The sequence below is a fragment of the Dunckerocampus dactyliophorus genome, chromosome 9 (genome assembly GCF_027744805.1).
Source record: "Dunckerocampus dactyliophorus isolate RoL2022-P2 chromosome 9, RoL_Ddac_1.1, whole genome shotgun sequence".
Taxonomy (NCBI): Eukaryota; Metazoa; Chordata; class Actinopteri; order Syngnathiformes; family Syngnathidae; genus Dunckerocampus; species Dunckerocampus dactyliophorus.
In genome coordinates this window covers 18401949-18423463 of record NC_072827.1, presented here as the reverse complement: position 1 = coordinate 18423463, position 21515 = coordinate 18401949, and the positions used below count along the sequence as shown (strand labels likewise).

Genomic DNA, 21515 nt, shown 5'->3' with positions numbered 1-21515 from the left:
CTCCTCCTCCCCCTCTTGAGAGGCTGTGATGCACTCAGACCGCCGAGGGCGCCATGAGTGCAGGATGTCCGTGCTTGTGTAGCGCATCGCCACGCTGGAGGTGACCTGAACCTCCGCTTGACCATGGGGTCCTTCTGCTCCAGCCTGGACACTAAGATGGCTGTCGTGATGACAGCGATGCCACGCCAGGGGTCGCCACCTCTGCCAGCAAGGACAGGTCAGATGTCATTTTTACTCCCTAAAAGCTCCAGCGGTGCATGTATAATGTCGCCGTTCCATTCCTGGCTTAGATCATGTGACCTCAGTGGAACTTTGTAGAACTTTTCTGTAAATTGAATGAGTTGAAGTCCGAGGGAAAGACACAAAGTGTCCCTCGGCTGTGTTCATGTTGTTGTCTCCTCTGCATACATTAGACACGCACGCACGCACACACACACACACACACACAGCTGGGCCCGCCCACATGCAAGAGTGTAATTGTCTCTTGAGTGTTGATTAGTCTGAGACAATTAACGCTCCATTGGCTGGATGGCCAATCACAGCGTTGCCATGACATTTCTTTGCAAACATCGCACTCAATGAAATGATGATTATTGTATCAGTGTTCCAGTTTGACCAGGAGCGACACAGTCACATTTAACGCACACAGCCTGCCTGCTTTATGCCAGACAGTGGATCCCCGCGTAGTCGTGATTCAGCATTTGCAAGTTCAATTATGTTTGGTATTTAAAAAAAATGACTTTTTAAAAGATTTTTATTATCATCTTCCAAAATAGACCTGCAGAAAACATCTCATTCACTCCACCATAACATACCAACTTTAATTATCGAGCCATAACCACAGTTAAGAATGAAGGGCTGAATACAGGAAAAACGTGAAGAAAACATCAAAACTAACATTAAAATATACAGTAGTTCAGAAATAAAAGCACATGGCATTGCATATACTGTAGATAAAATATATAAAATAGAACAAAACGAAAATGAGTCTCATGCTGGGTTAAAAGAAGAATAAAAGAATTCAAGTAGATGTTAAGATTGGTCTTAAAAATCTATAGTGAGGGGTCCTGTCTCAGGTGAAGGGGGACAGTTGGTAATAATTCATAAATATTTGATAATAAAGCTTAAAATGTAATACGTATCTAACTGTGACGTCAACGCAAGACGATGGTGCCCTGCGTGTGTTGCTACTGGAGCATTAGCTTCTACAGTCAACTTGTTAAAAAATCTGGCCTTAGCCTGACGACCTGCTGGACTGTGACTCAGATTCCATTTGAGCATCTTTCATTCCCATTCATTAGCAGGGAGTACCTACACATTCAATTCTTTTTTCAAATGTGTTTTATGGAGTGTGCGAGGAATATATAGGGCTTCAACCTGGATTGTGCCTCCATGCATTTAGCCTGTTAGCTTCCTTTGCTGCGAATGAACAAATGGCAAAAGACGAGACATGAACATGGCAGTGAGATGGGGAGAACGTCAAGGCCAAGCTAGCGGGGGGTTTGGGGGAGAGCAAGCTGTGTGTCAAAAATATACATTTTCATGGGTGTTTTAATTACAGGTGGGTTTTCACCATCCATCCACGAGTGGTGCCGGAAAGCAACTCCCAAAAATAGCGGGGGTCTACAGTATTGTTAATTTTTTTGGTGTCTTCTTTAGTTTGCTTGCATGCTTCTGAAGTACCGGTGGGTGATTCTGAAAATGTTGGTATCAATCCAATACCAAGTCAATACAGGGAAGGTATCGACGATACTGATACCTTAACTGCATGAAACATTTTCTTGATCATTGAATGATTTTCCCTTTCATTTGTTGATCATGATTATAATCTGAATAAAACACAGGACATGCATTGTGGACAAACAAGAAATGTTTTATCCACAAACTTAATTGTGAACACTTTAAAAGTATATATCAATATCAACATCATACAGCACTACAATGATTCCCTTTTATTACACACAATTTTTTTGAGAAAAATAAAGTCAGTGGTGCAAAATAAGTGAACAAAAACAAAAACTAGTATCGGATTTCATTCAAATCCGTTGGCTTTTTAGGTTATGAAGTTTTATGCATTTCTGCAGCTTTAATGCAGCTTTAATTTCTGCAGCTTTAATGCATTATTATGTATGATCTTTGCTTTGCGGCCTCTCCCGTCATGCATTGTGTTTGTTGCACTGATGTTACCTCACAGCCATGTTTCTCCATAATGTCACGTAAAGAGGAGGCTTTGGTGGTTATTGTATGTAAAAGTGTAAATATTTATGATCATATTTATGATCTTGGGTTAGTATAAATGAAAATGGAACTTTGGATTTGATATCGATGGAAAATTATTTGTAAAAAATGATTAAAAAAAAAACAAAAAAACTATATCCTGATTATCACCCGTGCAAAGCGTGTTGGTTGTAAAATAAACCACAGCAAAATGATAAAGCTTTTAGTCAAAAAGATGTGTCGGATATACCGTAGCATACTTCTGTTATTATAACTTATTATTACTGTTATTATTGACTGTGATATTAATATACACCCTGGCCTGGTCGCCAGCCAATCACAGGGCGCATATAGACAAACAACCATTCACACTCGCTCACACACCTATGGACAATTTAGAATATTACATTAACCTATATTTTTTGGAATGTGGGAGAAACTCCGTGAAGTGTTCTTTATTTATAAATCAAATATTTTAGCAGTTAGAGTGTAACAAACCTGTTTGCGACCTTCTAAATAAGTTTTTTTTATTAGAGCCATTTGGACATGAAATAACACCTCATAGTCTCCTTTACACTCAGACTACTTGCTTAAAGTGCTCATGACACCAAAAAAAGTTTGAAAAAACAATAACAAAATGAAAGTACTCAATTAATAAATCATTTACTGTTTTAATACTGCTGTCATGGATACAACACAACACAACACAACACGTTCTGGGAACCAAATTCAAACACATGCTGCCATGAACTCACAGGAAAGCCAAGAAAGTGACATGTTCACAATAATAACACAATGATAACATTCACTGGTATTGTGTTGATTGGCTGGCGACCAGTCAGCTGGGATAGGCTCCAACATACCCCCGCGATCCTAGTGAGGACAAGCGGCATAGAAAATGAACGAATGAATGGATGATATTGTGTTGTGATGAGTGTGATGGAACACACACAAATAAACGGCCACAAGAATGTTTTTGGACTGTCAGTAAGTGACACTGACAGCTATATGCACACTGCAAAATAAAGACCAGTGAGCAGTGATCGCTCCTTATTTCGCCATGGAATGAACCCCCATGCTATTATTCTAAGATTCCTAGAATAGATCTCGTGAAAAAATATGGATTTACTGACTGAAACTGACAGATTGACGACAAGAGGCTGGAAAGAGTGACAGTAAGCCATGTTTTGCTAACAATTTATGTCGACAACATCACCTGCGGGTGACATGAAAGAACGTGAAGAAAGTGACATATTCACAACAGTATTAATGTTCACTAATATTGTGTTGTGAGGAGTATGATGTGTTTTACTGGCAGTGATAGCTACAGCTATCAGCGTGCTCTTTGCACACTGCATAGCGCTGAAGACGATTGGCATGAAAACCCATATTATTATTCTAATATTTGTAGTGACGTGCAGTCAAAGACGACCCTTTGGATTTATTGTTGCACGCTACAACAGATTAGCTGCCTAGCTAGCGTGTCAGAATAAGCCAGATAGGAATTAGCACCGCATTAGCCGCCAGCACTAGGCTGCCTACCATGGAGCATATTAGCAGGAGAAATGTAGATTGAAGAAATGTAGACGCTTTTCCACGGCCGAACGTCATGTTTTTGACTTTTTATTCCCATCTGCGGGGCAATATTGAAAGATTTGTCCCACAAAGTTTGCGGATGACGAGGCGAATGGTGTCTTTTAGAAATGTGGCCAAGCTTACTCCGTCTTTTCTGCTGTGTTTCAGCAAAAGCCTTCAACACAAGGAGCGGGCGTAATATAGAAAAACATATAACAAACAACAGAAATTCACTGAGAACTGGAACCTAATATCAGGGAATGCGTTGTAGTGAAGGAGAAGTTCTGAGTGGGGCTTTCCGTCACTTGCTCCGCCTCCTCTAGACTCGGTAGAAGTGACAAAAATAATTTAAAAAAAAGAATAAATATTTCAACATTCAACACACATCCAACATAGGAATTATTCTTTTTAATGTTATTTTTCACGAACAAGATTAACACGTGTTTTGGTGTCATGAGCCCTTAAATATGCATATTTAACTAATAGTACTAATCATTAATAGTTGGCTGTCTTCAACCACGAAACAGCGGTCATTAATATACTATATTTTTGAAAAACTGAAGCCGCGAATTTCAAAGTATGAAGTGGCGAGGGATTGCTGTGATTAGTTTCTTTTTGATGGTAGCCTAAATAGAGTGGTTTGATGGTGCTACAGTATGTGCACAGGAAAAAGAGTGCTGCAACTATGAATCCAGCAGAGGGCACTGTCATTTTCCAGCAGGAAGATACTTTGACAAGATGCGATGTTGTGTAACTGCGTGATTTGTAATATGCCTGTAACTGTTTCTTCATGTGTAAAATAGAAAATGTGTTTCACAACTGTGAGGGGTGTACTATAGGGTTTAGAGCAGTCATCCCCAACCAATTTTTTTGATGTTTTATTTTGAAAAGTGGCCGGATTCTCTTTGTTACATCCGTCTGTCTTGGCGCATGTCCGTTGTGCCTGTGCTAACTTTCCCTCTGTACTTTCTACTGTATTTTTACCTTTTTTCTTTCACCTCATATGTGGTCTCAAATGCTGATACTATGTGGGAATGCATAAAGGTAAGTTTTGATGACTTATTGAGTGCTAATGTGCACATTTGTCTTAAGTTAATTCATGCTAGCACACTGCCTTTTACCACACAAGTCAAACAGCGATGTAAAAATCTCTCTGGAAAAACTCCAAGTGGGTCGGCATTCATTTTTGTGCTTTTAATTTGATGTTATTCATGTCTTATAAATAATAAATAAGATAAATTAGACCGCTATAATGTAGGACCCCCCCCCCCCGTAGCCCCCGATAGCGGGGATCTACTGTATAGACTAAACTAAACCGAACCTTGAAGTTGCTTCTCACAAGTTTGCAATCTGATTTTGTGCTGCTCAGGTGTCCTGCTACAACCAATCACAGCAGAGGGCACAATGCAGCGCCCCATCAGGAGCAAATGCAGCATGAGGAGGCGTGTCTGTGAGTCGACCAATCAGATTGCAGGGAAGAACCTCAAGACAAGGTGGGGAATCTTTTTTTAAAGAAGCAAAAAGACTCTTTGCTCAACTTTAATGTGACTGGATTGCATCATAACGTTCATGTTGTCACGGTGATGGGGGCGGGTGGCGAGAGGGAGGACAGCAGCCTCTTTTGTCTCCTCCACTTGCGGGACCTCCACCTCCTCCTGCTTGATGTTGATGAAGATGATGGGGTAATGGAATAAGGTGGAGACATGAAGGAGGGCAAGGGTGGGACTAAAGGAGGAGGGGGTGGAGGAGGTCTGTGTGCAGGATTCCATCACACTTAGCAACAGCTTTGTCGTTACCATGGCAACGCTGTGTAATGTTCTCTGCTCTCGCCTCGTCCTCTCTCTCTCTCGTCTCTCTCTCGTCTTCACTTCCTTCCTGCGTTGCCACGGCGATTCTCTGGGATGAGGAGCCGCATCGTTCAGCGGCAGTGTCGGAGCGCTGAGCCGAGCAGGACGTCCGTAGACAATCCTTCATCCTCTGCTAGGCGCTGTCCTTTCCCCCGCTTGGACCTGTCAACTTTGACCCCTCGCTTCCGCCATCAAAGCAGATCAGAGATCCGTGGCGTTCCTGGTCGGCTGCTCGCTGACGTCACGGCAAGTTGGATGAACTTCCGTCTTTTCCCAACACCGATTGGCATCCATGTTGGCAGTCTGACAGCTGGCCGACAACAACTCACCTCCTTCTCCTCCTCCTCTACACTGACATGAACGTGGAGGTGCAGGAGTTACCGCTGTCCCCGGAGGAGGCGCTGCAGGAGGAGGAGGAGGAACGGGAGACACACTTGGAAGATGAGGTGAAACTTGAGGAGGATATGCAGGAGGACGAGATGCAGTGGACGGAGGAGGTGGAGCGGGAGGAGCAGGAAACTGAGGAATCAGAAAGGCAGGAGGTGCAAGAGGAGGGGGAGGACTTGCAACAGGAGGAGGATCAAACTGAGGAGGGGGAGCAGCAGGAGGTGCAACAGCTGGAAGAACAGAAGGAGACGCAACAAATGGAGCAAGAAGGTGAGGTGGTGCAACAGGAGGAGGTGCAGCAGATTGTCGAGATGGAGAAAGAGGATCCAACTGAAGAGGTGCAAGAGGAGGAGGAGGTGCAGCAGGAAGAAGAGCAACATATGAAGGAGGTGCTCCAAAAGGAGGAGGAGGTGCAGCAGCAGGAGGAAGAGCAAGAAATGGAGGAGGTGGAGAAGGAGGTGCATCTGGAGGAAGAGCAAGAAATGGAGGAGGCACAAAGATATGATGAGGTACTTTTAGCGGGGGAAGACAAGGTGCAGCAGGAGGAAGAGGTGGAGGAAAGGGAAGTGCAGCAAGGGTGGGAGGAGGAGGAAGAGGAAGTGCAGCATATTGGCAAGTTTGAGCGGGAAAATCCCACTGAGGAGGTGCAGCTAAATGACCAGCAGCAAGGGGAAGAGGAGGAGGAGGAGGTGAAGCAGGAAAAAGCACAACAAATTAAAGCGGTAGTTCAAGAGGAGAATGAAGACGTACAGCAGCTGGATGCGGAGAAGGAGGTTCAGCAAGAGGAAGAGCAAGAATTGGAGGAGGTGCTGCAAGACGAGGAGTTGCAACAACAGGAAAAAGAGGAGGTGAATCAGATGCAGCAGGAGGAGCAGGCGAATGATAAGGAGAAGGTGCAGCTTGAAGAGGAGCAACAAATGGAGGCGGTGCAATTCCAGGCGCAGCAGGAGGAGGCGAAAGCAAAGGAGATGCATCAGGGGTGGGATGAGGAGCAGGAGGAGATGCAGGACTTTGTGGATGTTTTGGATCAGAACCACAACAGTCAGGTGCTGAATCGCCTGAGAGGAATGTAAGTAAACAGGAAGTAGTGAAGCTGGATGATGATGTCATATTGATGATGTCATGTTGCGCTGATAATGATGTCATGACTCCACTGATAATGAGCACGCCGGTCGCCGTGGCGATGTAGGACAAAAAAAAAGTGCTTTTTTATGTTTATGTGTGTGTTATTTAGCGGCTGTCTGTCATGTGCACTAACAACATTATCCATGCATGTGAAACAACAACAACACCCGTTGGTGCTGCATGGTTGCCGCGGCAACATCACAGCGTTGCCAAGCAGCGGTCAGTCAGTGAAGACTGCCAGAGGTGGCCTACAGGACGAGAGTCCTGTTGGTCCACTTTAGTGACCGGCACAACTTTTTGGACTTGAAAGTTGTTCAAGTCAACTTTTTTCTTCCATTTAGTGTCAAGTTCATTGTTTGAAGAAGTGACCTCATTGGCGACTCCATCATGTGCACAGATACCGTACGGGGTTCTGCTGAAGTTCTGGACAATCATTGCATGACACAACTGCATTCACTTGTCAGAGTAGTAGAAGTAGAGGTCTGTATTTTCTAGTCCGCCACTGTGCATGCATGTTCTCAAACAAGGAAGCGTTGGCACCGCTGGGCCTTGGTGGAAGTCATCTCCGTGAGGACAGGACGACTACGTAGACATTAAACAAACCAGGATTCAGCAGCAGCTCCCCGAGATGAGTTTGCTAAAATAAAAGTGCATCATGTTGCCAAATCTTCACACACACACACACACATTGGCAAGTTAAATGTGTGACAAACAAACAGTGAGGGAGACACATTCACTCCAAACGTCTCTCACTTCTGCTATCTGCAGCAGAAGTCCTCGTACGACAACAACGCTGCTTTCTAAAATAGAATCATCGTGCCTGCTGGATTTGTTCTATCTATCAATGGACAGATGATTTCATCCCAGGAGGGAAACCAGACAGTCAGACAACCTCCAAAAAGACACAAGGGATGCTAAAAGGCAATCAGGAGAGTCCAAGATGGCCGTCAATGTGTGCATGGTGATCAGGAGCAGCAGATCAGGATGTCACAATGCATGAAGCATGGAGTACTGAACAGGAAAGAATTGAGTCATTATTTCAGGCTGAAAGGACAGAGGAGAGGGGGGGAAGCTGATTTGTTGTTGTGGTAACATTCGGGTGGGGCTAAATGACAACATGACAGGTGATATAGTCATGTGACTGACAGGAGCACAAAGAAGAAGCAGCTTGTATTTGTTTTCTGCTCAGCTGGGCCTTGCGTTCCTGGAATTGTGTGTGTGTGTGTGTGTGTGTGTGTGTGTGTGTAGCTCCTGGCTGTGAATGAGATTACATGACGAAACCAACAGGTTCATCCTGTGTGGAGGAGCACATATTTGTGTACATCTCTGGCCAGTTTCCATGGCAACCACACACAAGCGCCTTCAATGCAGCAAACAAAGATGGAGACGCTTTTTATTTCTCATCAAAGTCTTTTTTCGTTTGCGCCGACAAGACGACGTGTCACTCTGTCCTCTTTGTGCTCTCATGTGATTTGAAAGACAAAGTGAGAGAAAACTTGCGTCTCCAGCATGTCTTTCTCCTCCATGCATGAGTGTGAAGGTCATGTAGGCTCTAAAGACACATGTGTGGGTGTGTAGCTCCTTTCACTGTGCATGTGTAGGCATGCAGGTCTTACAAACATGCTTGTAACCCTCCTACAAACATGTATGTGGAAGTGTATAGCCCTCACAAGAGTGCACGTGTGGGTGTGCAGGCCCTGCAATTGTGAACATTTGCGTGTACTTGTACACAACACAATACCAAAGCATATTGGGCACATGTTCATAAATGTGTGTGTTTTTTTTACAGGCAGAAATATAAAACCACATCACAGAGGTAAGACACGCACGCACACGCACACACACAGTCTACGAGTCACAATTTCTATAACTTAAAAAATGTCTCTCTGTGCTTCCTGCTGTTACCGTGGAAACTAAAACATACTCTATCCTAAGACCGAAACAATTCATGAAAATCTTTTTTTCTTTGAAAAAAAGGCAATTTAAGGACCTTTAACTTCACATTATTTATTTATTTGTTTTTAATTTCAAATAATTCTTATTGTTATATTTTAAATATTTATATTAACTCAACCGGTTGTGATTGACGAAGGTGCCATGAGAACATTGTTAGAGCTTCACGTTCAGGTTTCTGCTGACTGGCAGTGCCACCATCTGGACAAACATGTCTGGCGTGTCACGTCAGAGCTGTGAGGGTGCAAAATGTGACCTCCCGATGGCTATTAGACAGTCTGACAGCAGACTGATGAGCGCCTCTAAAGAGAGAAAAACAAAATGTAGCCTGATGACCTGCAGGTGGCGCTGTGGAGGCGGGGCGAGCCTAAGCATGACCACCACTTTGCCACATCATCATGCTGACGCAGACGTAGGGAACCTGTGGCTCGTGAGCCAGATGTGGGTCTTTTAATGACCGCATCATATCATGACCTGACATGATAACATTTCTTTAGTGGTAATATTATGAGAAACAAACAAAACAATACATGAAGTTGTCATTTTTGGAAAATTAAGTTGCGGAAAAGGTTATGATGTTACGAGAATAAAGTCAAAATATTACGGGAATGAAGTCATAATTACGAGAAGAGACTTTACAAGAAAGTTGAAATTTTGGGGGGAAAAAAACAACAGCAGATTGGAAAAAAAATGCTATAATTTTACAAGTAGAAAGTCAAAATATTAAGACAAAAAAGCCACAATTTTACGTAAACTTGTAGTATTATAAGTAAAAATAATGTCATTTTAGTAGCATAGTGTTTTGTTTTTTGTTTTTTTAAGTCGGAATATTATGAGAAACAAAAAAAAATAAATAAATAAAGTTGTAATTTGTAGAATATTAAGTTGGGGGAAAAAGTTATGTTATGGGAATAAATTTTAAATATTGTGGGAATAAAATCATAATATTATAAAAAGAAATAGCAATTTTTTTTCATTGATATTTAAAGTAAAACATCACAAAAGTCACAGTGTTCAAAATAACGTTCAAAATATAGTCAACTTTCTTTCTAACTTTCTTTTGCATTTTAATCCATCCAATTCAGAGACGTTTTATATTCTAAAATTGTTGGTCTTGCTTAAAAATGTACTCTTTTATTTGTATTCACTGTTAAAAATATGATATGGCTCTCATGGAAATGTGGCTTTCATGACTCTCTGAGCCAAAAAGGTTCCCGACCCCTGTGCTAAAGTCTCAAGGCCATCCCTGCAGTAGTCCTTTTTAGGACACATCCCCTGGAATCTTCTAGCCAACCCCCATTATGGTGTGGGGGTCACCAACCCCCACTATCACTTCCTGGTTGCACCTGATTTGACAAAAGCTTGCATTGACGTGTCGCTATTTCCCAAGCTACAGTGTGTCCCTAAAGTCTGGACAGAAAATCTAAAATAAAAGACACACAAAAAACAAGAATAAATGCATTAGAAATTAAAATAATTTGTTACAAAAGTAACTGCAATGAAATCATTTAGAAAATAAATGGATAAAAACAAAAATATATAAATTAAAATATAGTAAATTATAAAAAAATAAGAACATATTTATTTATGTCATATTATGTATTAATGTCATATTAATTTAACATTTTGAATGTTTAAAAATTGTGTAATATATGCATTTTTGCCTGTGTCTTTAGGGACACCCTGTAGACACCCTGTAGGCTGACCTCCACCAAGGCCCAACAATATTAATGTGTCCTTGGTGGAGGTAACAAAGCACTTACGGTTCTTTATTGACTGTCTGTGTGGTCAGGCTCAAAGCGGTTCTGGACCAAATGGACCACGGTGTAGTGGACCTTCAGGAGCTGCGTTGCAACTTGCAGCTGGCGGTCTCAATGTTGGACGCAGTCTACACGGATGAGACCAAGTAAGACGGGACACGGGTGGTTGGGACGTGTGGATAAAAAAAAAAAAAAAGACTAACTGTGCTGCGGTTCTGTGCAGACGTCTTCTGGATCCTGAAGATGAGCTCAGCGACCTGCAGGCCGAGTCGGTGCCCAGCGAGGTGCGTGATTGGCTGGCGTGCACCTTCAGCAGAAAGATGGGCGTGGCCAAGCGTCGCCCTGAGGAGAAGCCCAGATTCCGGAGCATCGTCCACGCCGTGCAAGCAGGAATATTTGTGGAGAGGTGGGGTTCTTCAAGGGTCATGCTTCAAGCGGTTTATTGTGTTAATAGACCACCACAATGTATCCCATTGGACAACTTTCTCTCCAATACACATAAAAGCCCAATTAGAATGTGTGAGGCGACGAAAAACAAAACCAATTGATGTCATCCGCCGGACCTGATAGTGAGGACGAAGGCGCAGCATAATGATGACATTCTCTAGACACACTGTGGAGCATGATGGTCATGGTGAGGTCCGCTGTCATTAGAGCTCAAATTAGTCGCCGTTGACAGCGAGGTATCGCTTCATCTGCAGCGGCTTAACGACGCGTGAAATCAAAAATGATCAGCCGCACTGTGTTTGGATGGCCGTTACCATGGGGACTGACAATCCATCCCGCTCGCAAAGTGTGGAGGCGGAAGGGAAGGGAGGCTGTGTGCTCACGATATTTTTATCTGTCTGTGTGTGTGTGTGTGTGAGACAGGATGTACAGACGGACTTCCAACATGGCTGGACTCACGTACCCACCCACGGCTCTGACAGCTCTGAAGGTATATAAAAAAAAAAAAAGTTTTATTGCTGCAGCTGAATCAAGAGGGAGTGACATCATCATGTGTCTCTCCCGCTGAACCTTCATTAAAAACGGCATCATTTTGGGAATCCCAAATATATACCGTATATATATATATATATATATATATATATATTTATATAAACAACTTTTAATGTCCTTTTGTGCCATGCAAAACACATGATATTAATTTTAAATGTCCTCATTTGACTATTTTGACTGGGAAATTCCCTGAAAGTAATTAGAAGTGTAAAATAAAAAAAAAAGTACCATTCTGAAATACTGAAATATAATTAAATACCACATCTTAAATGCTGTTTTTTGTTTTTATAAGACATATGTTGCTACATACCGTTAGGATAAACCTTGTTTCATAATTGTATTTTTCCCATTTCTCATTCAATTTTCGGATGATTTGATTACACAATTATGGAAATGTGCATTGTTTGTGTAAATCAAATGAGTCTTACATTTAATGCTGCTGTTTAATGTGAATGATGCCCCTGCCGTCCTCCAGGAGGAGCAACAGTGAGTCTTCTTATTGTAATTCTTTCAGGACGTGGATCAGTGGTCCTTTGATGTGTTTTCCCTACATGAGGCCACTGGGGACCACGCCCTCAAGTTCCTGGTCTACGAGCTGCTGACCCGCTATGACCTCATCACCAGGTTCAGGGTACACACATCTTCATGTTGTTGGAGCATCCACACATTGTGTGTGTGTGTGTGTCGTAACAGTAGTCAGGACCAGTTCTAGCCAAAGTCTGTCCTGTGTCCAGATCCCGGTCCCGGCTCTGGTGCAGTTCGTGGAGGCTTTGGAGAATGGCTACAGTAAACACAAAAACCCTTACCACAACCTGGTCCACGCCGCCGACGTCACCCAGACAGCACACTTCCTGATGCTACACACTGGACTCATGGTACCTTTACAGAAGGATGCTCCTACATGAACTCTGAGGGGGTGACTCCACTAGCAGCGCTAACCTACAGTGTGAACGTGTGTGTGTGTGTGTGTGTGTGTGTGTGTGTGAGCGCAGCACTGGCTGAGTGAGTTGGAGATTCTAGCGATGGTGTTTGCGGCGGCCATTCATGACTTTGAACACACGGGAACAACCAACAACTTCCACATCCACACGAGGTAGACCCCCAAAAATCCTCCAAAGTTTGTACCCTGTCACGTGCGCAGTGTCGCGCACTTTGACCTTGTGCGCTGTGCACGTGCCAGGTCGGAGGTGGCCATCTTTTACAATGACAGGTCGGTGCTGGAGAACCACCACGTGAGCGCCGCCTACAGGCTGATGGCGGAGGAGGACACCAACATCCTGGTCAACCTGAACAAGGACGACTGGAGGTGCACTCACGCACCTGCACGTGCATGCTCACACACACAGACGGCGTTAATAGGCTGTCATGTTGTTGTGGTCCCACAGGGAGCTGAGGGCGCTTGTCATTGAGATGGTGATGTCCACTGACATGTCGTGTCACTTCCAGCAGATTAAGACCATGAGGAACACCCTGACACAGTCACATGGGTCAGTGAACCTTGAACCCTCGTGCCAAGCTTTCCCTAGCTTACAGCGTCAGTGACGCCTTCAGTGTAAGACTCAGATGTTCTGGTGACCATGTGATGTCTCTGCAGTATGGACAAAGTGAAGGTTTTATCTCTGATGCTTCACGCCGCCGACATCAGTCATCCCGCCAAAGCGTGGCCGCTGCACTTCCGCTGGACACACAGCCTGATGGAGGAATTCTTCAGACAGGTGCACACACACACTTCCACACACACACACACACATGCACATGCACACTAGGGATGTAAATCTCATTGTCAAAGACGATTAGATTTGAATCTAGATACACGATTCAAAATGATATATTTTAAAAACAGAACGATTCGATACGATTCGATTCAATTCTACGGTTAATGTTTGATGATGTGGGCCGCACGGTGGTCTAGTGGTTAGCATGTTGGCCACACAGTCACAGTCTGTGATTGGGAAGACCTGGGTTCGATTCTCCATTGGGCATTTCTGTGTGGAGTTTGCATGTTCTCCCTGTACGTGCGTGAGTTTTCTCCGTGTACTCCGGTTTCCTCCCACATTTCAAAAACATGCATGTTAGGTTAATTGGCGACTCTAAATTGTCCATAGGTGTGAATGTGAGTGTGAATGGTTGTTTGTCTATATGTGCCCTGCCATTGGCTGGCAGGGTGTACCCCGCCTGTCGGCTGGGATTGGTTCCAGCATGCCCCCGCGACCCTAATGAGGAGAAGCTACTTTTCCGTAGAAATGCTATTACCTACTACTCCTTCCACATTTCTCAATCAATTTGACCTCATTCCAACATCAACGTATTCAACAAAGTCAGGACATTCATGCTATTAGCCACAGCACAAAAAATCCCACATTTTTTCTTCTAGAACGCAAAATGCCTTTGATCTAAACAGTTCTAGCTAATTCGACATTTCTCAAACGATTCAGACCGTTCCAACATCAACGCATTCAACTAATTATGGACATTCATGCCATTTTCCACATTCCAAGAATGCCCACTTTTCTTGACATTCCCATTTTTTGAAATGCAAAATGCCTTTGATCTAAAGAGTTGTAACTACTTCCACATTTCTCAACCGATTCAGACCGTTTCAAAGTTAAAATTCTCAACTCATTCGGGACATTTTGCCTTCCCGGTACATTGCGCTATCATGCTAGGTGTTAGCATGTTAACGTTAGCATATTAGCATTGCTAGCATGCTAACGTTAGCATACTAGCATTTTTAGCCATTTTCATAGCTAGACACTTATATAAACACTTAGCACTATTATGCTAACGTAAGCATGTTATCATTGATAGAATGCTAACATTAGCCCAGTAGCATTTCTATCCATTTTCTTAGCTAGACACTTATATAAACACTTACCACTATTATGCCAGGTGTTAGCATGTTAGCACTGCTAGCATGCTAACATTAGCAATCTAAATACATAGATATAATAAATGTAGGACTAATAATTATGGTGTAAATCACTATATGGGGGGAACTATGGCGCTTGGCGCAGATCTGCGCTCTCCAAGTGATTTTCTAGTTATACCGCTTACATTTGGATTTGGAACTTTTAAGTTAAAACATGTCTTAATGTTTCTAGAAATGGAAGTGGAGCCACCAAACTAAGTTTGGTATACTGTGTGCAATGACAACAAACATCAATTTATCTATCTATCTATATAAAATATACCAATGAAAAAACACAAGTCTTAACCTTCAGTCCAATTAATAATACAAAATATCTACATGGTGCAAAGCCCCTTAAATAATGAAACATCTCTTCCAAGCAGAGATAAGTAAATATAAGTATTTGTCACATGAGTACATGTGACAATGCTGTTTTAGCTTGAAAAGTAAACAATCCCATACTCAAAATGTCAAAACAATGGTAATCATTCAGACTGACCATAATGAGCACACTCCAGGAGCAACATTTCAAAGTAATCAAGTTACAAAGCAGAAAAGTTACCATACCTGCCTCTGTTGGTCTGGCTGGTCAAGTTCTGCACCCTTCTTGAGATTAATCCAAAGACGTTCCAAACTTCGCCGTAGAAACGCTACTAGCTAGCTAGTGCCAGCCAACTGGCCGGCTAGCCCAGCCGATATCGGCTTTTTTGCAGATAACCGATAAGGTGATATTGTCCAGCTCTCAATTTCTGATTCCGATATGTGTCACATCACATTTCTTTTTCTTGAATAAAATTGTTCGAAAGTAAGTTCTTGTGCCTTGATTTATGTTATTTTTTGGAAAGATTTGATTCATTTTTAGTTTAAAATACATTCATTTGCTGATTATTATTTTGATTGATAACTTCCATGTTCTTATTTTATACTCATTAAAACTACTTTATATATATGACATGTTGACTGACATGTTGCGTGGTGTGTTTTTTAGGGAGACAAAGAAGGTGAACTCGGACTTCCTTTTTCACCTCTCTGTGATCGCAAGGCCACCATGATAGCACAATCGCAGATTGGTAAGAACCAATAATAGTAATTTTAAAAACTATTAAAATAGTAATAATTAAATAAATAATTATTAATATAAGAAGTAATTAATTCAGCATTATTCATTCAATTAATTTAAAATAATTTCAATAAAAAATAATAAATAAAAGATTTACAAAAAAATTTAAAAATGAATACATATTGCACTTATAAAAAATTATAAATTACAAAAATAAATGAATAAAATAAATAACATTACAAATAGAATGAATAAAAAAGGTTACATTAATTAATAAACTAAAGTAAATAAATAAATCCATGTGAAAAATTTCAATTTTTTTTTAATTACAATAAATAAATACTAATATTAAAATATAACAAAAATTCAAAATAATTATATTAATTTTAAAATATTAGAAAGAAAAAATATATAAAATACATATATTAATGTAAAAATATATAAATGGCACAATTTATGAAATGACAAAAAAATAAATAAATCAAATACAATATAGAAATATCAATAATGAATATATGAAAAATATAAATAAATACGAAAAATTAACATTATAGAAATAATTATAATTATATATATATATCTATATGTATATGTAATGTATATATATATTATAAAAGACAACCCCAAAAAAAGAGCCAAGCTATTAAAATAAGTCTAATGAGTTCTTATGACATCACTATGATGCTGGCAGGACACAATGCCTTGCTAAGATGAAGAATGAAGATTCAGGAGCAACTCAGGACTCTAGCCCAACCTCACATTCATTGATTCACTCATTCGTGTGTCCATATACTTTTGTCCACATACGTAAAATGTCACTTCCTGTCTCTCTGCTTCTTCGTCAGGTTTCATTGACTTCATCGTGGAGCCGACATTCAGTGTTCTTGTGGACATGACGGAGAAGGTCATTGGTCCTCTGATAGACGAGGAAAGGAATGCCCGGGAGACAGGAAACAGGCGGTCCAGGTATCAGAACCAGTCCTCTTAACATTCCAACAATCAAATCCTGTCGTCATTCATTTGTGTGATGAACAGATACTTCCAAGGTGCAAGGGAGTCTGACTGTTATCCACTTTAATAAATGCAAAGTTGTACTGAAGAGATATTGATTAGCTGTGACAGCGTGTTAGTTAGTGTAACGGATGCCAGCTGGCGCAGCTGTGCGAAAACACGTTGGTAAACCTCACTCCTTGACGCCGTAAGTGTAGCGGTGGACATCAAGTTGACAGCTCTGGCTTTTAGCTGGATGCCGAGCACATTCCAGTGATGTCACTCATCCTCCAGCCTAACAGGAAGTGGCTCTGTCACTGTGGAGTCTGTCCAACGACATAACAGTGGTCGCCATGGCAGCAGTGATGACGGACAGCTGGACTTCTCCTTGACCGCTATCGACCTGCCGGCCCTAAGGACACACCTGTCTGGTGTCATCACCAGCAACAAGGAGCGATGGAAAGAACTCTCTGTGGACGGTAGGCGTGCACGTGCGTACATGTGTACTACATCGTGATGTAACGTGGCTGCTCAGTGTGTTTGTGTGTGTGACCAGAGTTGGCCAATAAGGAGCAAGAGGAGCAGGAGAGGGCGGAATCTAAGAACCAACCACAGAGCTTGGCTGACCTCGAACCCACAGACCACTCCACTTGGAATGGTGAGAACGGGTCACGTGTGCACACTCGCTGAGCTGTCTGTGCGCTGACCTTTTGCTATGGTGACGCTTGCAGGGGCGGGGCCAGGAGAGGAGCAGGAAGACGACAAAGTGCCTGAAAACACCTGATGGACATCCACTGTGAAGTGTTTGGGGGGAAACCGTCGTCATGGCGAGGGAAGCGCAGTGACTGAGCGGATCCCAGGGAGCCTCAAGTGCCCTCCAGGAGGCCTCCAGAACTTTTGTTTGCTAGTGACCATGAAGGCATCATGCGCTTCCTTGCAGCTTCATTGTCCAAACATAGTGGGGAGGAGCTATGGAGCTGATAGGAAGTACCCGTGTCGTTTGTCTCATTAGAGGCGGGGAGACTCCACATGTAGAACACTTTAGTTGAATCTAGAAGCTATCAAGCCTGCATGTCCCGGCATGCATCAATGCTGTGGACCACCGCTCTTCTCACGCAGCCTTTGGTGTTTTTATGCTCATCATTGTTGCTTCTTCTGGCTGTCAATAAAGATCAACCATCACCATGGCATCACCCTCAAATTGTTCAGCTCACGAAGGGGCAGGGCCTCCATCACGGACATTCTTCTGAGCACTGTCTGTTCATGCGACGTGTGCTGTAGGTATTGTGCACTTTGTGTGTGTGTGTGTGTGTGTGTGTGTGTGTGTGTGTGTGAGCGTGTACACTGTACAGCTAGCTTATGTAAACTTGTATTAAACATTTTCCACTTGTCCCAGCCACGTCTCTTGCTGGTCACTCTTCCAGTCAAAGGTTGCACAGGATGAAGTCTTCCGACGAGCATATAACACCCCCTTGAGCCGGCCACGTCATTAGGTACACGACCTCTGCCTTTACAAAGACAATGTTGACTTTTGATTGACAGTCTCACAGTTGCATTCATTTAACGGTACAGTATGCTTATTATGCTTGTGCAACTGTGTACTACCACCAGAGAGCGCTAGACGTACATGAGCCCACCACGATCAAATACTGTACAGCAGTGGCGGAGCCACGTCGTGGGCCACACCTGGTCACTCTGCGGCCACCCCACTGGCCATCTACACATTTCAGGTATCAAATTATTGCCACCCCTGTGTTAGTAATGGTGTCACCTTGGCCACCCCAATGAAAAATTTCTGGCTCCCCCACTGCTGTTCAGTACTTCAATACAATATTGAGAATAGACGTGATTTAAGATAGTTTTTTGTAGTTCCAAAGTATCCCTTTGTGTTTACATATGCACTGATGACTCTGTTGGGAGACACAGCAGTCGTTACTGATTGCAGCCAATTAACAGCTTGTTTGACTTCTCCTCCTGACTCATTCCCCACCAATCAGAGATGACCCATCCTGACATAAGCCTCAAAGGAAGTCAAAAGTCGATTTGGAAAATAGGGATGGGCGATACTGCAAATTTTGGTACGGAAAATTGCAAATATAGGGCCAGTGTTGCCTATACCAATACCAATAATCTTTCAAGTTAATTGAATTAATTTGTAATTTTGCCTTTAATTGTAATCAAAATAAAACGCAGGACAAAGATTTTAGGCAAAAAAGGATTAACAAACCTATTTGTGAACAGTTTAACAATACTTACATTCAATTTGCAGAATTCCATTCACAAAACAGTCAAATATAGGTCAAAAAGCTTGATCTGAAATGCTTCGCATACACATCATTAGATTGTAAACATAATTTCCAACATTCACACACACCCACGCACACCCACACACACTTGTAAATGACTGTCAAGTGCATGCCGAAGCAATAGTGGATATTAAGGCTGAATTACAATTGTACCCCTTAGCCCTTCCCCCTTCCCCTACCCCTTAAAACCGAGGGCCGAGGGGAAGAAGCCACTGGGACACCACTTGATTCTCATTACATCATCCCCCTTCACCGATTGTTGGCTGTCACATAGGGAGATGAGATAATTCAATTGTCCATAATAAATGTTTCCAATCATAACGTAAGGTGCATACATGTCTACCTACATTATTTCACTGTTATATAGCCTACCTCACAACACCTTTTTTTTAAAAATAAAAGGCGCACATTTTTGCAAACTGTGACATTTATTGCAAAAAAAAACAATCTCCAATAAATAACAGCTGACAACCAGCACTGTAACAACAATGATAAAGATAGAAAATGTTTCAAAAATACATAATACATAATAGAAATAACAATATAACAAACAGATGTATAAACCTTATCAAGCATCATTTCAAGGTTTAAAAACCTCCCTGTTTTGTTGCATTTGACTTTTCCATAGTGGGATTGCAGCTTTTGAGCGGTCCTGTAGTTCTGTGTGGTGTAGCAGAGGCCTGACTTCAGTTGGCTCAGCATCTCCTGCAGGAATGACACATATGCATGATTGATGGGGTACAACTACCGTATTAACTCATTGTAAATACAATCATAATAGTAATAGTAGTATAGTAATAGCGTGCTGAAAACAAATATAGAGTAATGGTTAAAAAATAGATAGGACAGTGTTAGATTCCAAAAGTTTAAGAAAGTTTGATAATGTGGTGTGCTGTCCACATATGGCCATGTCGTTTACATGTTTTATTCAGCTTACTTCCTGACAATCGATACTGTATGCTGAATATAATAAACATATCTCACCATGGGAATGGTTGGTGGACTAGGGTCGCTATGATTCACAGCAAACAGACTTACGATGTGTTGCGTTTCACGAGTGATTAGACAGCTAATATAAAACGCAAACGTCACAGTACAGTTCAGTAATGCATATTCCCCTCGCTAGCAAGCGATTTTAAAATACAGTTTACAATTAACAGGCTAATGTGGTCACTATCTAATCATTCATGAAATGCAGTAGATTGCGGTGAAGTTAGATATCGGAGTTAGCTGACTAGTTCTAACTACCGACAACCAACAATTCAAATGTTTACTGCGACTATTTGCTGTACGTGGAGTAGCAAATGATTGAATATCTAATAAAACATGACCGACGTCACTGTGAAAATCAGTAATTATAGGCTTCCTTGCTTACATTTATATGCTTCTTTCGGTCTCCGCTCTGCCGTCTTGTCAACGTGTGTTGTAGCTCCGCCTACCCCTTCATTTCAAGTCTGGTCCCCGACCACACTTGGTTTCGAGGGCTGTACACCCCTTAGCACTTAGCCCATAGCCCTCGATTTAAGGAGAATTGGGACACCGCTTTATTCTTGTTAACGGACAAAACCTACGAGTAAGGGATAAGATTAAGGGCAAGGGGTATAATTGAGATTCAGCCCAAACGTATATGAATTAAATATAAAGTTAACTAAAGTATAAAGTAAACTTAAATGTAAACCAAAACCAGAAAGTGGACAAAGGAGACAACAACAACACAGTGTGACTCCGTACAAAGAAGAGGACTCCAGATGTTTTCACTGACTTCACAGTGTGTGTGTGCGTGTGTTTGTGTGTGAGATGAAAGGCCAAAATGCATAGAAAAGTATATGTTTTTAAAAACAGCAGTGTTCTTGACCAACAACCACATTAGAAAATGCTCACTGAGGGTAACCTTTGTTTTTTTTTTAATCTTTAATGACATCAAAGTTGACTGTAGGCTTTAATTCCACATCCAGCATGTTGTAGGTCACATTTAGTTCGGAACATTCACAGAGACGACGTTCCCAAGCAGGAAGTGTTGCCTCTTCACAGCTTTGTTTGGATGCTTCCTGCCTTTATTTACCAGGAACAGCTGGAAGTGACATGTCCTGACGCTGAGTCCCACTTTGGAAGGAGAGCTGGCCCACTTTAGCGTCTGTTGGAGGCACACGGTTCCGCACGTATTTTACCGTGGTTACAATGTCCACTTTACGCTTTCTCACATCTGCTCTTTTAGCTTATTTGATTTAAACTCTGCTCAAAATAAAGATGGACAAAATGGAGAAAGGTCACATATTACCAGGGTGACCATTATCAGGAGGGTGTTTGATTGTAGGAAGAAAGTAAGAATAAAATGAGACAACACAAAAATGCATATGCTGTACTGTAGTATACAATTTTATAAAAATG

The 21515-nt window shown here is 42.0% G+C and overlaps 1 protein-coding gene across 3 annotated transcripts; it reads left to right on the top strand.

The window, feature by feature from the left end:
- Nucleotides 1-29: 29 nt before the first annotated feature.
- Nucleotides 30-19623, top strand: pde1a (phosphodiesterase 1A, calmodulin-dependent). 3 transcript variants are annotated; one of them, XM_054786030.1, is made up of 18 exons: nt 30-217; nt 5162-5285; nt 8941-8967; nt 10897-11010; nt 11088-11270; nt 11735-11801; nt 12378-12494; nt 12598-12738; nt 12856-12956; nt 13044-13169; nt 13249-13350; nt 13458-13578; nt 15760-15841; nt 16677-16797; nt 17116-17300; nt 17378-17479; nt 17553-18314; nt 18433-19623. In XM_054786030.1, the coding sequence occupies exons 1-17, from the start codon at nt 124-126 to the stop codon at nt 17603-17605; spliced, it is 1860 nt and encodes a 619-aa protein (XP_054642005.1). In that variant the 5' UTR covers nt 30-123; the 3' UTR covers nt 17606-18314; nt 18433-19623. The 3 variants fall into 3 exon arrangements, with proteins under 3 accessions (XP_054642005.1, XP_054642004.1, XP_054642003.1); XM_054786028.1 differs by lacking the exons at nt 30-217; nt 5162-5285 and adding an exon at nt 5581-7095 and having other exon boundaries at nt 18433-19621; XM_054786029.1 differs by lacking the exons at nt 30-217; nt 5162-5285; nt 15760-15841; ... (1 more) ...; nt 17553-18314; nt 18433-19623 and adding an exon at nt 5574-7095 and having other exon boundaries at nt 17116-17259.
- The last annotated feature ends 1892 nt before the right edge of the window (nt 19624-21515 follow it).